This window comes from Dermacentor silvarum, chromosome 3 (assembly GCF_013339745.2).
Source record: "Dermacentor silvarum isolate Dsil-2018 chromosome 3, BIME_Dsil_1.4, whole genome shotgun sequence".
Classification (NCBI taxonomy): Eukaryota; Metazoa; Arthropoda; class Arachnida; order Ixodida; family Ixodidae; genus Dermacentor; species Dermacentor silvarum.
Genome location: NC_051156.1, coordinates 11028686 through 11047214, shown reverse-complemented (window position 1 = coordinate 11047214; position 18529 = coordinate 11028686). Strand labels below are relative to the sequence as shown.

General features: G+C 45.4%; 1 protein-coding gene across 1 annotated transcript; it reads right to left on the bottom strand.

Annotated features, from left to right (window-relative positions):
- Positions 1-210: 210 nt before the first annotated feature.
- On the bottom strand, positions 211-18318 carry LOC125944180 (E3 ubiquitin-protein ligase MARCHF2-like). Its single transcript, XM_049664491.1, has 3 exons — positions 18052-18318; positions 5970-6190; positions 211-373 (listed from the first exon to the last, which is right to left on the bottom strand). Exons 1-3 carry the CDS (start codon positions 18316-18318, stop codon positions 211-213), a joined length of 651 nt encoding a protein of 216 aa, XP_049520448.1.
- Positions 18319-18529: the final 211 nt, after the last annotated feature.

Here is an 18529-nt window from a genome sequence, read left to right as displayed (position 1 = left end):
AGCAAATTGTCCATTCGGGCACATACTCACGGAGGCCCGTGTCGTCTGCTCGGTCGGCACGACATCAGCCAGCATCCGCCTAGCGGCCAAAGTTAGTAGATAGCTTGGGTCACTGGTGCAATGTTAGAAACAAACAGACGCACCGCAAAGCGGGTAATGTTCCCATATATTGCTAATCGTGTTAAAAAAAGGCGCTGGACCCTATTTGTCTCAGAGTGTGGCATTCATCGCGACGCCATCGAATTCGTTGGCCTGGTGCCCCGCTCCGGTGCTTACGGGCTCTGTGTGTGCGATGCTCGTGTCGACGGGGTCCAAAATCAGTTCCACTTTGGTGGTCGTCCTCCTCCAGGCACTGTACTGCTCGTAGAAGATGCTGAACGAAAAAGAGAGAGAGAAAGAGTGAGTACACGTTTGCAAGCTGTGTCCGCGCAACTGTCCAGGACAGAGCACCATTTGGTGGGAAAACGGGAAAGCTTTGATTCCTTTTACAACGTTAATCCCACATGACTGTACAATGTAACAAACATCAGGACTGTACAAGCCGAAACTGCACCAGCCGGTATTTACAAGTGAAACTCCCATGTGCCATCCCGCATATAGAATATGCCCGAACTGATCGGTAGAGAACACAATAGTAAAAAGTATGCGTCACCTACCGAACAGGTGCTATTGCTGCGAAGCTACTCAAAAGGTTACCTTCTCAAACAATCTATATTTCGATTCCGTGCTAAACTCGTGGGCTCAGAGACAGGAATATGGTGGCATGAATCAGAGAACCATCATCATTCTGTTGTTTATGTCCACTGCAAGGCGAAGGCCTCTCCCACTGATCTCCAATTACCAATTTCTTGCGCAAGCTTGCACCATCTTATGCTTGCAAATCTCCTAATGTCATCACAGCATTAACTTCTCTACCGTCATCAACTGCACTTTCCTTCTTTTGACACCAATTCTCTCTTCGATCTCATTGAGTTAGAATGAGATGAGAAAGTAATCGATCATAGATCATCTTCCAGTTGGGATTAAAGGAAAAAATTTTGTTTAGCAGCTCATGTAGTCCGTACGGCCGGTACCCGGTAATCTTTTGGAGTAACAGAATGGTTGTCAAGAGAGGGGAAGCGCAGTTGAAGATGGCAGATGATTACGTCACGTTATGTTACTGTAAAATTTGCATGGATAATTTCGGCTAGGCTGACGTAAGGCTGCGATAACTGGAGATCGCTGGGAAGTGGTTGCAACTTTGTCCTGAAGTAGATATAGTCAAACCTCCTTAAACAAAACTGGTTATATTGGTGTAATAAATATAACGAAGTCATCATAGTTTCTATCGAACTTGTAGAAATCCTTGTATTTGAAATCTTGGTTTAATAAGGAGAAAATTTTCTTCAAATAGATATAACAAACCACTTTGTTTAGCTCAGAAAAGTTATAGTTCAGAAAAGTTAGGCAAAAATCTGGCAACGCATGACGCTGCTCGTAAGGAGTCTGAATCAGCAGTTCAAAACTCCCTCGACGACGACGCGGCAGAGAACATTTTCGTGGTTTTTCGGCGGAGCACAGTGGTATTTTTCGTCGGCATACAAAGCGGTTACTAAGAACGCATCCCCGCCTTTCCGGGTTTCGAGGGTCAAACCTGAAGGCGCACAGTCGTTGCAACAAAGTGTTGGATGTAACAGCGTAAAGCCTGTTTCAAATGCAAGCATTGAGCGAATGGAGCGAACAGCGGCGCTGCGAAGCTTTTCGCGAGGTTTCGTTTGAAGCCCGTAGGCTAAATTTTACTTCATAGATAAAAACATCACGTGCAACACCGGATAAAGAGTGTGGCATAATGAAAACATATCAAACCACATCAAAAAATATATATATCAAAGGCAAGTAAGAAATATAAAAGTTGAAGGTAAGAGATACCAATGAGTCGCGCTGGTCCTGAAGCGCATAGGAGACGCCCCCCCCCCCCCCCCCCCAGATGGTAATCCATTTAAAAAACCAGCATGGCTATCAAGAGAAAAAAAAACCAGTCCGAGATGACAGAAAATTAAACGTAGAGAAAAGCTGCAAGGCTTAGAATACAGGGTTGCTTGAAGCAGGGCAAGAATTGCTGTTTATTAGGGGTGTGCGAACATTCGGTACTTTCGAATAACGAATTGAATAGTGTCCTAGGAATTGGATTCCGTATTCGAATCGAACAGTCACTATTCGTAAATGAGGATATTTTTTAAATACATTTCGAATATTTCAAAACGTCAACTTCCCCAAAATACACATGATATTGCAGCAAAAGTACGGCAAATTTTCACCTGCGAGGGTGTTGTGTAGACATAAAACATGAGAACTTGCGTACTGGAGCAGGCTACGCCACTTCATCATCATCATCATCAGCCTATATTTATGTCCACTGCAGGACGAAGGCCTCTCCCTGCGATCTCCAATTACCCCTGTCTTGCGCTAGCGTATTCCAACTTGCGCCAGCAAATTTCCTAACTTCATCATCCCATCTGGTTTTCTGCCGACCTCGACTGCGCTTCCCTTCTCTTGGTATCCATTCTGTAACCCTAATGGTCCAACGGTTATCCATCCTACGCATTACATGGCCTGCCCAGCTCCATTTCTTCCGCTTAATGTCAACTAGAATATCGGCTATCCCCGTTTGTTCTCTGATCCACACCGCTCTCTTCCTGTCTCTTAATGTTAGTGCTAACATTTTTCGTTCCATCGCTCTTTGCGTGGTCCTTAACTTGTTCTCGAGCTTCTTTGTTAACCTCCAAGTTTCTGCCCCATATGTTAGCACTGGTAGAATGCAATGATTGTAAACTTTTCTTTTCAACGACAGTGGTAAGCTCCTAGTCAGGATTTGGTAATGCCTGCCGTATGCACTCCAACCCAATTTTATTCTTCTGTAAATTTCTTTTTCGTGATCAGGGTCCCCTGTGAGTAATTGACCTACATAAACGTACTCCTTTACAGACTCTAGAGGCTGACTGGCGATCCTGAATTTTTGTTCCCTTGCCAGGCTATTGAACATTACCTTTGTCTTCTGCATATTCATCTTCAACCCAATTCATACACTTTCTCGATTAAGGCCCTCAATCATTTGCTGTAATTCGTCTGCATTGTTGCTGAATAGGACAATGTCATCTGCAAACCGAACGTTGCTGAGATATTCGCCGTTGATCCTCAATCCTACGCCTTCCCAGTCTAAGAGCTTGAACACATCTTCTAAGCATGCAGTGAATAGCATTGGAGAGATTGTGTCTCCTTGCCTGACTCCTTTCTTGATAGGTAACTTTCTACTTTCCTTGTCGAGAACCAAGGTAGCTGTGGAATCCTTGTAGATGTTTGCTAAGATATTCACGTATGCCTCCTGTACTCCTTGATTACGCAATGCCTCTATGACTGTTGGTACCTCTAATAATTCGAATGCCTTTTGATAATCTATGAAGGCCATATACAGAGGTTGATTGTACTCCACAGATTTCTCGATTACCTGATTGATGACATGGATATGATCTATCGTAGAATATCCCTTCCTGAAGCCAGCCTGTTCTCTTGGTTGGCTGAAGTCAAGTGTTGCCCTGATTCTATTGAAAATTATCTTGGCGAATATTTTATACAATACTGAAAGCAAGCTAATGGGTCTGTAATTCTTCAATTCTTTAACGTCTCCCTTCTTATGGATAAGTATAATGTTGGCGTTCTTCTAGCTCTCTGGTACACTTGAAGTTGTGAGGCGTTGCGTATAAAGGGCCGCAAGCTTTTCAAGCATGATATCTCCTCCATCTTTGATTAAATCTACTGTTATTCCATCTTCTCCAGCAGCTTTTCCCCTGGTCATGTCTTTCAAGGCCCTTCTAACTTCATCGCTAGTTATAGAAGGAGCCTCTGTATCCGGTTCATCATTATTTCGAATGAGAGTAGCTTGGCTGTCTTGGGCACTGTACAGGTCAGTGTAGAATTCTTCCGCTGCTTTTACTATGTCATCGAAATTGCTGATGATATTACCATGCTTATCTTTCAGTGCATACATCTTGTCTTGTCCTATGCCAAGCTTTCTTCTTACTGATTTAATGCTGCGTCCATATTTTACGGCTTCCTCAATCGTTCCCACATTATAATTTCGAATATCCCTTACTTTCTTCTTGTTGATCAGTTTTGACAGTTCAGCGAATTCTATCTGATCTCTTGAGTTGGACATTTTTATGTTTTGTCGTTTCTTTATTAGGTCCTTTGTTTCTTGGGAGAGCTTACCTACTGGTTGCCTTGGTGCCTTACTTACCACTTCATTTGCTGCTTCTGAGATCAGCCTAGTTACGGTTTCATTCATTACCTCTTTGTTGTCCTCATCTTCGTGTTCTAAAGCTGCATATTTGTTAGCTAGCACCAGCCTGAATTGGTCTGCTTTTACCCTTACTGCTTCTAGGTTGGCCTGTTTCCTCTTGACTAATTTCACTCTTTCTTTCTGCAAATTGAGAGAAATCTAGACCTCACTAACCTATGGTCACTGCACTTTACCTTGCCTAACACTTCTACATCCTGCAATATGCTTGAATCGGCAGAGAGTATGAAATCTATTTCATTCCTTGTTTCTCCATTAGGGCTTTTTCAGGTCCACTTCCTGTTGCTGCGCTTCCTGAAGAAGGTATTCATTATTTGGAGCCTATTCCTTTCCGCGAATTCTACTAACATCTCTCCTCTTGCATTCCTAGAATCGATGCCGTAGTTGCCAATTGCTTGCTCGCCAACCTGCTTTTTCCCCACTTTTGCATTGAGGTCGCCCATGATTACAGTATACTGAGTTTGCACCTTTCTCATTGCTTATTCAACATCTTCATAAAACTGTTCTATTTCTTCATCATCGTGACTAGAGGTTGGGGCGTAGGCTTGTACTACCTTCATTTTGTACCTCCTATTCAGGTGTATTACGACGACTGCTACCCTCTCGTTAATGCTGTAGAATTCATCAATGTTGCCCGCTATGTTGTTATGGACTAGAAGTCCTACTCCGGATTCTCTCTTATCTGGAAGACCTCTGTAGCAGAGGACGTGGCCGTTAGTCAGCACTGTGTAAGCCTCACCAGTTCTTCTAACCTCACTAAGGACAATAATATCCCAGGCAATGCCTGATATTTCTTCAAATAGTCCTGCTAAGCTAGCCTCACTGGAGAGGGTGCGCGTGTTGAACGTTGCCAGGTTCAGTTTTCATTGGTGGCCTGTACCCAGAGATTCTTAGCACCCTCTGCCGCGTAGCAGGTCTGACCACCGCCTTGGTCAGGTGCTCCGCAGCCACTGGGAACTGAGGGCCATGGGTTAATTGTCGGAGTCATAAGGGAGGTAGTGGGCGAGTACTGCACCAGGGAGGCCAATTCCTGTTCTGGTGAGGGAGTGACATTGATGAAGCTTAGTGGATCTTCCTAGTTTGGTTGCACCTGAACTAGTATAGCCCCACTAGCTGTAGGTAGTATATTTTTTTTCTTGCTGGTGTGAGGCACCACTTCATGTTTGAAAATGTGGTGGACTGGAGTAGGATTCGAACTTACGACCTTCAGGTTTGAGGCCGAGTATTCTACCTCTGCTCCACGCCACTTAGGTAGCCGTATTTTGCACGCTGTACAGCGATCATTCGCACTCTCTGAAGAGTCCTGTGCATGCGAAGGAACTACTTGTTTGCTCCTATAATGATTCATTAGTGCTTTTAATAAACAACGCTTCATAACTTACTATGAAATGACAGAAACCTGCTAACTTAAAGAATACCGGGATGTGATCACCTTATATTAATTGCGATAGCGGCTATTCATTATTCGAAAGCTATTCGAAAAGTATTGGATATTCGATTCGATTCTGGCGCTATTCGACTTGTATTTGATTCGGTCCCAAAAATCAATATTCGCACACCCCTACTGTTTATCTACACTCCACTGGTAAGGGATGTCATATTGTGCGAAAACAATGCTCAACGTGCATCTACATACATCAGGCGCGCGGCCTCCACTATGGTCCAGAAGATGGTGAGGGAGAAGAGCATGACGATGATGAGTAGGTAGATGATCCAGCCCTGCCTGCCCAGGATCCTGCTGGCGTACATCCAGGCGAGTACCATGACAATGACGTCACCCGTGCCCATCGCGGCATTGGTCGCTATCTGGCACACGTCTTTCCAGTCGCGGGCGTCTCTGACGAAGTGCCACAACGGCTGCAGCAGAAAGTGGCGCGATTACTACTGCGCACCCCGGCTAGCTTGGCACGTAACTAGACCAGGAGCGAAATAATAACGCACGCAGTCACAGAAGCGGAACTCTCGAATGACAAGGAATCGGGGGTATGCGAAATTGTTAGAGTGCGCTCCTCCACATACCTCGTCCGACCAACGCAGATGGCGGACCTCAGGCTAGAATCGTAAATAAGTTGTCAACGTGCTGCCCGGTGATATCATTCCTGCCGCCTTGTGTCTCCGCACCATCCAAACTTTCATAATGCGTGTCTCACCTTTAACTGCGCTACCAACGAGAACACTGTCACATTGGTAGGAAGTTAGACAAGCGGAAAAGCCTGCTTACGGAATTTCGCATATCCCCTATTGCCGTCATACGCCACGAAATGCCGCAATGCCAAGCATGTCCATGTTCAGGCCCATTCCTGAGTAGAAGTCATCGATTAAGCTTTGTGTGAAATGAACACAGTTGAAATGAGCACTGTGTATAGCACATCGGGCTAACGTGCTGGAGGTAACTGGTTTAATCGCGCCATAGCAGGCGTATTTTTTTTTCTTTTGCTGCGATAGCAATTATATGGACACTCCAAGCGCATTTCTGCCGTCGGCGTCGCCGTCGTCGCCGTCAGGTTCCGTATTGACCCTTTTCCCGGCGCTCCCGTGGGCGCTGCCATGTTTGATCACGTGGTGACGCGTCCATTGCTTGCCTCAGCTGCCGCCGTTGCCTCCGCGTTTACAATGCAAGCGCGCGATGCCGGTGCAGCGCAGCAAACCTCTGTTTCGACGCATATCTTAGACGGTGGCTTTGCGCACGACATGAAGCTTTGACCACAGCTTTAGTGGACATGTAAGTGCTTTCAAAGTTCATTACGACTTGTCCAAACGGCGCGAGCAGCATATACAGTGCTTGTATTAAAAGCGGGGCCAGAAATGTATTCCAAGCTGCCCAAACTTTCCGCTTATGAATTAAATCGGGATCTGTGTGCTCTTCGTTCTTTATTTGGCAAACATTTTGAAGCAGTGGCTTGTCATGTTTCTGACTCAGTAAAGTTCCTCGGTGCGGCCATCTGATTGTTTATTTTCAGCCCAATCGCTCGCGGGTGTGCTCTGCTGCGATAGATTTGTTCTTGCTGCGCACAAATCTTGGAATGTAAATGTTCTGTACTTTGTGGTAGCTTGAAGCAAAGACGTATTATCGCTAGTCCATCGCTTACTCTGTGGACCGTCACGAAACGTTCAGCTTCCAACATTCATGTCTTGGTGTAGTCGCCGTCACTCACGCTTCAGCACATTGATTCAAGTGTGCGCACATTCACTTATTATTGATACGTTGGCGATAGGGTGCGTGTAAGTTTGCGTGCGATAAGGGGTAGATGTGTGTAAATAACGTGCGAGAAACTTACTATGCCAGTAAGTGGCGTTACTTCCTTTTGTAACGAGCGGTACTAACTCTTTTAAGTGCTGACGTTGCGGAGTTGAAGTCCTTTCTTTGGAGGTTGGCTATACAGCGCTGGCGGATGAATTATCCTTTTTTTATCCCCAAGGAAAGCCGTGCATCGCGAAGGACCAACAACACAGGCAGTCCTTATGTGGCAGCGGCGACACAGGTTGATTCCATTCATTAATATGCGAATCACTATTTTTGCAGCTAACTACCGCACACGTCTTCCCTTTATCGTTGCACATTTTGCAGCATGAATTGGGCACAGTGCATGAGCGAACACCCACTTGCATTTCCGACAGCTGATCGCATAGTAGCAGGGCAGAAGCAGTAGTGGTTTCGTATTCGGGTGCATTCGCTGAGGCAACGTATGGCGCGCCGCCGATAGCGCCATCTCGTTCCTCTAGAGCAAACTGCTCCGCGAAAAGGGTCAATAAAGTCCAATGGCGATAAAATGCGCGACTGAAAGCGTACGAGGGTGCGGCTCAATGTAGTGCACGCGAAGGAGGAAGGCCGGCCGGAAGCGCGCGTCCTTCTTTCGCACGCAAGGCACGGGGGCGAGGCGACGGCGAGAGAGAGGGTGGGTGGGTGCGTTCTGCTGCGTCGGCTGCGGCTCACAGCACGGCCGCGAGGGCACCGTATCTTGAAAGCGATCTGCGAATGTGGGCGAAGTGCGCCCGCGAGGGCCTTATCTTTAAAGCGATATGCGATCGGAACAAAGTGCATGCGCCGAGTGCCGGTAGCTTCATATGCGCTGTGCTTTCAGCGTTTAGTTAGCGTTGAAGCAGGACGAGAGACAGCGCGAAGGTCGATTTGCGGGCTGCTTCTGGCGCGCTATCTCACTCCGGTGCTTTCACAGCAAGTTTCCGCGGTCATCGAGCGAGATGTGTTCATGTTTACCTGTGCGAGCGTGACACCGTGCTTGTCTATTTAGTTAGTAAGCGAATGTTTACAACTTTATACGGTCCGTTAAACTACTATCCTAGTTTCTACTAATTTGCTATCGCAATCGATGCTTTGCCTTCCGGGCGAAACTGCGACTTTTTTTTTTCAGTGAAGACACCCGTAACGTGGTGCGACAGAAACTTTACTACCCGCCGCAAGGTGCCTGGAATGAAGGAAACAATGATGATTATAATTGTATTTGGCATCTCCTTTGAAACGTGACTGTCACAAATGGTCACCTTGCCTGCTTGAGCTAATAGGTAATTTATACAGGCTTATCAGTCTAGCATTTTGCACTAGATACCCTTAATCTATTTCTCTCCTCCGTAAACCATTTGTCAACCTTGTACTTATGCCTGTAGCTGATCCGGTCCTATCAATCTCTTTCCTGCTATAAGAGTTTGCTATAGGTGTCTCTTGCTTCTATCGACTACTGACCAGTGAATGCTTCCAACCACTTTGAATCCTAGTGCATGCTATGGGACGCCAACGTTTCTTGTTGGCCATATGCCATAAAATTTCATTACGATGTGCGGAGTCGTTTCCGGACTTTTGTTGCGGCAGACACATTTATTATTCTGTTGAAAATAATTGCTCCGGAATATTTTTGTCTTCAGGCCGGCAGCTCAGGCTTCCAACAGCATTTGTAGCACTACCTACCTTAGAATGAATACCTTTAAAACGACCGGCTCGAACAAAAAATTCTGCAACAATGGAGTTTCGCAACTGGCTACAGGCCTTGCCTTTCAAAGTGGCATCGGTCAAAAATCTAAGGTTTCACGGAAACGCGTCTGGCAGGAAAATCACATATTGAATAAACACGGAGTGATGCAACGACCAAAATAGAACTGAAAGCTACCAAAAATACACAACCAAGAGGTTCCTATGCGGGCTATTGCAATAAATAAATTTATTGAAAAGCCACGAAACATTTTCCCTGCTGTTGATGGCGCTATGGTCTCAATCGATGTTAAATCGTTATTCAGAAACGTTTCAGTAGAGCTGGCCATAAGGGTTTGCACGGCCGCCCCCATCACTGACGGATCGCTGCCCGACAGGTCTCAAATTGACGTTGCGGACCAGTCCCGACTCCTAAGGTTATGTTTGTCGAATACTCAATTTATCTTCCAACATAATTTTTACTTGCAAATCTGTGGCAAAGCTGCATATATATTTGTTTCTGCTGCCAGTCTTGCCATGCAGGGCGTAGAACATCGGGCTCTCGCATATTTTACACCTTCTCGAAAGGTCTTTCCAAGATATATAGATCACTGCTTCTGCATAATTCACCACGATGCTGTCTCTGCGTTCACTACTCATCTGAATAGTGTGGAAAAGGCAATACATTCAACGTCGTGCATGAAGCAAACAGTTGTCTACCATTTCTTGACGTTATTGTCAAGCACGCTAACAATGGCCTGTCATTCCACGTCTACACAAAGTCTAGACATACAGGCCACTACTTGCATTTTAACTCGGTGCTGCCGCAATCACACAAAATGTATGTTGCTGCTACACGGTTCAGTGAGCAAAAACTGTTTTCACAAGATAGGAAGACTGCGCGCGTGATGTTGCAAACCTTTGTGAAGATTTGAAAACCTGTGGCTGCCCTTCACCTTTTCTGTCCTCAGTGCAGAAGAAACTTCCGCACCCAGCAAGACATCGTTCTACATCGCCTCTTAGGGAGCGAGCTGCCCTTCTATATTTCCAAGCACAAGTGAGACCATCGCTCGAATCATGCGCTGATAATACTTCAAAATTGCGCATGTGCTAGAACGCAAACTAAGCAACGTTTTAGTCAACGTAAAAAAGTGGCTGCCACGTAATAATTTCTCCGGTGTAGTTTACGTCATATCTTTCGGTGATTCCGAGTATATCGGTGAGACAACTAATTAAAAGATACCAGTGAAACAGCACGAGCACGAGGTCCGAAAACAGCTCGTAGCCTCGAGTACCCTTGCTCAACATGCTGAGTCTAGAGGACACATTATTGACTGGACACGTGGTTTAGGCATCGAAAAGAAGCTCACGTATCACCTGCATCTAGAATACCTGGATATTGAGACCATGGCGCACAACCTGAATAGAAATGATGGGATACTTCCTCTTGTAGCTTTAAGTACGCAGTAGCCAACTTGACGGAATACCTGTTTATTGCTATGTGCAATACAGCGGAAAAGAACCCCAAGGCACTTACGTGGGTGTCTTAGATAGCTATACAGAGCAAGTAATCGGTGACATCAGAGAGCCACAAACACGCACGTGCGTCCCATCTTAGATACAACAATGCAAGACCTCAGTGACGTCCGAGTGCCACTAACACACGTTCTATCTAAGGGGTGATGACAAGACACTTCCGACGATGTATACTCGCTGCTTGCGTCATATGCAAAAACGTGCTTAAAAAATTATGCTGTGTCTCTGTCACTGATTTTATTGTGACCAAGGCTTCCGTAGAGCCAAAGCATTATCAGTCAAAGCGCTATCACATTTCAGGTCTTTTTTGGTGGGTAGACCACTCCGCGTGCTTTCACAATCATGGGTGAACTAAGAAAAGTGTAAATGTCTGGTACAAACGTGTTGTTAAGCAACTTGCTTTGACATGGATGGCAAACGGCGCCAGAGCACCCGAATGACATGTCTTGATGCGTGTGTGTGTGTGCGCGTGTGTGCGTGCGTGTGTGTGTGCGTGTGCGTGCGTGTGTGTGTGCGTGTGTGTGTGCGTGTGCGTGCGTGCGTGTGCGTGTGCGTGTGCGTGTGCGTGCGCGTGCGCGTGTGCGTGCGTGTGCGTGTGTGTGTGTGTGTGTGTGTGTGTGTGTGTGTGTGTGTGTGTGTGTGTGTGTGTGTGTGTGTGTGTGTGTGTGTGTGTGTGTGTGTGTGTGGTATTCGTGCTTCGTCGACCAAATGGTGTACGCATACGCTCCCTTTTCCTGTGAATCTAATCCTGGCTGTAGGCTTCGGCGTTGCTATTATCACATTCTCGCATATCAGTTTTCTCCTGAGACCACCTTTTTCGAAATCCTGAGGAATCTTTTTCTTGACCTCAATCAGATTTATAGACGGTACAGGAAAAAAGTAACCGATTGCAATTACAATTACTTAATTCAAAAATGTCATTGATTACAGTTACCAATTACTGCACTATGAAAGTAACTGAGGGGTTACTCAAAAGTAATCGATTACTTCCGCGTTACTTTCCTCCGAACTCTTAATAACCTTACACAGATGCAGTAGACAGAACTCGCAGGCTTGCCACTTTCCCAGAGTCCTGTGCAGCCATTCACACATTGCTTACCTTTACAAACGATTGTTCTTCGAAAATTTCGTTGGTCATCTCGTTTTTGTAATAAAGAAATCAGCAGCGACACAACTGGTGGGATGTGTGGGCTGGGGTGTAGGGCGGTGTTCTAACGTATGGACATCCTGCACACAATATCGTCGTTACGAAGCATCTGGGCCCTCTGTAAAACGCAGCGCTTCAGTGTTGCGGGGACTGAATAGTTGGGCTCATGAATAGCTGAAAAAAATTGTCCGTGTGTAGAGCGCCCGCCTCGGCTCCGGGAGGTTGTGGGTTCGATTTCCACCGCCGCCGGGCACTCACTGGTTCAAATGGTTACAAGCGTGCCCCGGCCTGGCGTACGGCTTCCTTCAGGGGTGATACGCTTGGGAAAGGAGCCTGCGCCCTGAATTCCCGTCGAAACCAACGTGAGCATGGAAAATCATGGTACAATATTACGAAACATGTTATGGATTACAAGTAATCAATTACGTGTAATTAGTTACGTACACGTCTAACCTCAATGGATAGCCCTATGTAATTGCCACGCGACCCCATTCTGAAGGGAAGACGTTGACAGCTGAGTATGTGGGTGCGACGAGACAGGAAACAAGCAGGAGTAAATGGCCTCACGGCCGGATAGGAGCGGTGACCACTAAAATATAAATAATTCACAGAGAAACTCCACTAGAGTTGCCTAAGCACGTGTAAGCAGTGTGCCACTTGCTCATCTTCACGCAGCGCGCTGTCATTATCAATCTTGTCAAACTTGATCCGACCAGCATAAAGACTTATTGAGCTTTACCGCTTGTTATTAACTTTATCGGACTACATCCGATTATTATCAACCCTTATCGGTCGTCACCGACCTGCGACAGTTAATGCCCAGCGAAGCTCTTGCAAAACCACCACTACAACTGCCGAGGGGGGTATGCAATGCTTTATTGATGGTTGGGATACTTGTTTTGAGCTTGTTCTTTATTGAAACGTATGCTGTTCCGTGTGTTGTATGGGTGATTTCAAGAATTTATGCACTGTTCGCTTTAATTTATGCAATGCTGAGCGCATGTAACCTCAACCTTACTGGAGTATGAGCCACTGCACGTTTTGCTTGCTAACGGGGGTATGAGTAATAACTCATACGCCCGTCTTACGTCTTACGTGACGGACGGACATGATTCTTTGTTGGGTAGGCTTATGCATTTAAAAAATTAAAATTACTTTGCACCTATTGAAGGTGGAAAGTATTGACGGTGGTCTCCCCACCGATTGAAGCACTAGCGCCATCAACTTAATTTCTTGTCGGTTCAAGTTTTTATGAAACACTGCACACATGCAGGTGGAAGTCGGTAAGGGCCAGATTGACCGAAGCGGCATACTTTCGCCGTTAGAAAAATTCCGACGGTCTCTTACGTTATTTTATCTGTTATGTTATCTTATGTTAAGACGACTTGAAGGCGAAAGCCCAAGTGCCGATGCATTAAAGACGTACACATGACGTACACTTCTTCCTTAATTCGCTTAGTTTACTTTGCTTAGTCATCTCGCCTAATTCGCGTACTTATCCTCTGAATTCGCTTACTTCGCTTAGTCATCCCTCTTAATTCCAAAGCTCGAGAGTTCGACTCCCACCCAAGGTCTTGGGTTCGAGTGTCTTAAATAAATCTATCTGAATGAACTAAGATATTCACGCCTCAGATTATTCCACGCCTTCCTCATGAGTCACATAGTTTATGTGGCAGCCATGCACAATTGGTATAACTCCAAAAAGAAAAAACTTTACACGCTCATCAGAAAGAGTATCAAAAGAGTACTAGGCATTCCGTTACGGGCGAGCACGGACCTCCTTATGCAACTAGGAGTGCATAACACTTTTGACGAGATAATTGAGGTCCAGGAGTCGGCCCAACTGGCCCGTCTATCCTGCACCCCGGATAGAAAGAAGATCCTGGCGATTCTTGGGATCAACCTTATACTAATGGCAGAACGGAAATATCAAATCTCAGAAGATCAAAGGAATAATATACGAGTCGCACAGTTTCCCCGTAATGTTCATCCTCAACACAACGTAGGCAGACGCAGGGCAAGAGCCCTCGCTCTCCTCAAGAGTACCAAAGACGATCCCCACTCAGCATGTTTTGTCGATGCAGCCCAATATTGACAATCGTCTAACTTCGACACTGCCATCGTTAATCACAACGGACAGATAGTGAATGCAGCTTCCCTGAAGTGCTCAACTCCATCAAGAGCGGAGCAGGTCGCAATTGCTATGGCACTCTAGACAGCAGCAAAACACAAATCTTCACTGATTCGAGATCGGCAATCAGGGCTTTCGCTTCAGGGTCCATTGCTGAGGAGGCTCACAAGATTCTCAATAGCAAGATCATCTCTACGCACACCATCACGTGGTTGCCGGCGCACCCCGGCCCCCAGCTTGACTCCTTGCCCAATCTCAATGACATCGCCCACTCCCAAGCGCGCGCACTAACCCACCGCGCGGGAGCAGGGGCGAGCTCAGAGGCCCGGGTTCTCGAGTTTCGGGACACTCTCATTACATTCAACGAAATCACTAAGCACTATAACCTGGGTAGGAGGACTTATCCTCCACCTCATAGAAAACTGGCTAGACCTCTGTCGTCCACTTTACGCATGCTTCAGACTAAGTCCTATCCCAACCTGGCCCTTTTCATTCGATCACTCCAGAGGCTTTTAGCTCTACTTGCCCCGACTGTGCGACTGTTAGCAATCTACAACACATGCTCTGGCGATGCCCCTCGTTACAGGGGCCCAATCGCATCACGGAAGAAGAATGGAGCTCTGCCATCCAGAGCTCAGAACTGTGACGACAAACTTGGGCTGTCCAGAAAGCCCACGATGCCGCTGTTAGGCTCGGCCTACCCGTCCCCACGTGGGAGCGGCCCGCAGCTCTGCCCTAGAGCAGGGCTTCTCAGGACCTATTTAATAAAGTTCTTTGTCTGTGTGAATGAACTGTGCCTTAATTAACTTCGCCTTCATTCACACCAAACGTCGTGGGTTCGAAGGTCTGAATACTATCTTAATTATCTGGGCCTTAATTAAGTTCGCCTTAATTACCATCCAAGGTGGTGGTTCCGACTCCCACCAAAGGTCGAGGGTGTGACTCAGACCAAAGGTCGTGGGTTCTTAGCCTTTTTGTACCTTTCGTGTCCATGCATTTTCGTTCAGGGTCGACTGACTTATAAGTGATATAAGGTTTTCGCCTTAATAAACGAGTTTTGCTACAAGAGCAACGTATAGCTCCTAGCATTGACTATGCAACGCGGTCGAATTATTTGAAAGGTGGAGTTAGCCAAGGTCGAATTACGTGAATCGACTGTAATTGTAAAGTTCTTTTTAAGCAGGTGCACGTGGTTTGCAATGTGTGCGGCAAAAGATGTTTAATTTCGGCTTGGTTCTGAAAATAAAGTTCGTTGTGGACACCAGCACAGTGCGTGTTGTATGTGCATCTCTTTGCGTCCTTTTTTTGCGCTAAAGCTCGACTAGACTCGATGAACCAAGAAGGCCACATCGCAACCCTGACAGCTTACAAGACCCTTCTTTAATCCTTACGAGCTGCTGGAGGAAAAATTCAAACTATACCATTGGAATGCAGCCGCACTGTACAGGAGTCGTGCAGTTCACTTTACTGTTACGTCCCATTTATTGTAAGGTTTCCGTACACATTTCTTCAATCAACCCGAAAACTTTATTCGATCCACAAGTCTGTTCTTTTGTGGAAGACGAGGGCTCCAAAAAAAGTCGATCGATTCAATTTAGAAACTTCAAGCCCCTGTTTACATGGCATACAGTGAGATCTTGGAAATAGAAAATGTTTGTACACGTTGTATAATGATAAGCCACTAACGCATTCCTGAAAATAAATTCACCTTTCCTTTATGCAATTTTAGCAATGAAAAAATTTCTAAAACTGGAATAAAATTTTACAGAATGTGTAGCTTTCACACAAAAGAAATTCTTCAATCCTTCGCAACAAGAAATGCCTCAATTCTACAGTTCCCAGTTGTTTCTAAATTGTTTCCGGATTGATGAAGTTCGTTTAACAGCTTTGGAAGCGTGTGATGAAGACTTTGTTTTGTTAACATAAGGGGTGTAAAGGGTATTTTCCAGATATCATCACTGCGTCAATTATAAGACCTTGTGAGTGGCGTCAACTTTGAAAATGTACGTAGAAGTCCGCCTGAATCGTATTTACACTTTCTGGCCAAATTTTGAGGGTACAAGTTATGCACAGATACAACATTGTATTTTATAAATATAGACTTTGTGTGCGCAGTTTTATCAACGCTTGCAATGTGACGAAGTGCTTTCTTTTGTAAAATAAGCAGCTGGTTCAGGTTCGTGAACGTGGTTGTGCCCCAGACTAGACAGCAATAATTTAAATGGAAAAAATAGTGCGTAACAAATATGAATATTGACAGCTGCTGGTAAGTGTAACTTGAATTTCGGCAGAATTCCTACTGCCTTTGCTATCTGCGTAGCAACATGGTTAACATGGATGTCCCAAGAGAGATGAATTTGAAAAAGTACACAAAGTGACTTTATTGAGTCAACAATTTCTGTACGTGAATTCCCTAAGATAAGACTGTCGAGGTGTGAAGATAACAGATTTTGTTTTAGTTTTGTTAACTTCAAGAGAATTCACTACGCTCCACTTGTGTAAATCGCGGAGAGCTTCATTAATACTACTTTGAAGAGTTTCATAACAATGACTGCGAAAAAAATGGTTGTATCACCAGCATAAGTTATGTACTCTGCGCGGTGGTTATCTTGTCTAATATCATCTATATAGAAATTAAATAGACGCGGTCCAAGTATGCTCCCTTGGGGGACACCTGAGGTAATTGCTTTGTACGGAGATAAATTTCCCTGAATGCAAAGACATTGCTTTCTACGTTGCAGGTAAGATGTTATAAGCGCGAGCGGTGTGGCTATAATTCCGTATAATTCAAGTTTTTTAGTAAGTGTTAAGTGGTTTAGATGGTGGAACGCCTTCGAGAAGTCGATGTATATACCAACTATCAGGCGTTTTTCATCGAAGGCTTTGAGAATGAGTTCGTTTTGCATGACACAAGTTCTGTAGACCTGCCTTTGCTGAATGCGAATTGGTTGGGGCTAATAAAATTGTACTTGTTGGAAAACCCAGTTATTCTATTCTACATTATCTTTGCTCAACCTTTGGAGAACACGGGCTGCATGGATATTGGCATGTATTTGATGAGTTGTTTCATTCTCCACTTTTGAATATCGTAATAACCTTTGCCATTTGCATTTTCTTCGGAAAACACCTGTCGAGAGAGCAAGATTATAAATATACGTGAGCTGTGGCAATATGAAGTCAAGAACGTACTTTAAAAGCCTCATTTTAATGTGGTCAATATCGCATGTTAAGCTGTTCCTAAGAGATCTGTACACGTTATTTATTTCACTCTCAGTTGTGGGATCCATATAGTATATGCTCGTAGAATTTCTCGAGAACCCATTTGCTGGCTCCGGAGAATGAGAGCTAGTGACTAGATTTACGAAGTAATGATAAAATTCTTCAGATAATTCAGCTCCTTGTTTAAGTTGATTGTTCAGCGTTATTTCACAAGCCTCTGCATTTTTAAATGCCCGATTTAGTAGCTCAATAATTTTGTTCCGCATTAACCCCAATGTCTGTTTTCTCCCGATATCGAAGTAACTGTACAGATAGCTTCGCTTTGTAATCCGTAATAAGGCGTTACTTTTGTTTCTATGTGTCCGAAATATCTCCCAGTCATCAATGTTACGCGTTTGGAGGAACCCGTTAAAAAGCTTACCTTTCTTTTTAATCATCTTAAGGCATTCCTTATTTATCCAGGGTTTGCGCGCTTTTTGTGTGTGTGTATGATTTATGGAAATGACTTCTAGTATGCATCAAGAAATAGGCGCAAAAATTCGTCATATGCGTCATCAGAGGTGTGAGACATGCATACGGCATCCCTTTTTTTTTATAAGGTTATTGCAAAAGTTCTCCAATGTTTCTTTCTTTTCGCTAATATCCTGAATTTCCTTGCTTTGTGGAAATGTCGTACGGTGTCGATTCGTAAAAAGACGAGTACGTTTTCCGCTATTCGCCACTACAATTGATCATGGCGCCCTTACCGCTCGCTTACGGCGCACCCTGATGCGTGTGTCGCAGGTCTTGCACTTGTCGGTGTCCCACTCGCGCAAGCAGGTCTCCAGGCAAACCTTGTGCGTGAACGCTATGGAACCCTTGCAGGCGCAGGGTTCCAGCAGGGGCCCGTTCTCCTCGTCCGCCTCGCCGTAGCAGATGCGGCACATGGGACCAGCAGAGTCCTCGAGCAGCGCAGGCGCCACGCCCTGACCCTTCGTCTCGACCGTCGCTTCTTGCTCGACGCCCTTCTGGGACGCGTGGCCGTCTGCCATGCCTGTCAATCAGCCGCACTTGTCTATAGAGTCTCACACCAGGATTGGGACAGTGAAGTGGAGCCCTAGATTTGTTGAAAAGAATTAGCGGTGCTGCGCAAACCGTTCTTGGCTTGCCTGTACGAGTATTCGCGTTGCGGCTCTTTTTTGTTCTTTTCGCAGCTTCCACTGTGCTGCTGGATAGCTATGACCGCTGGATACATGATAACAG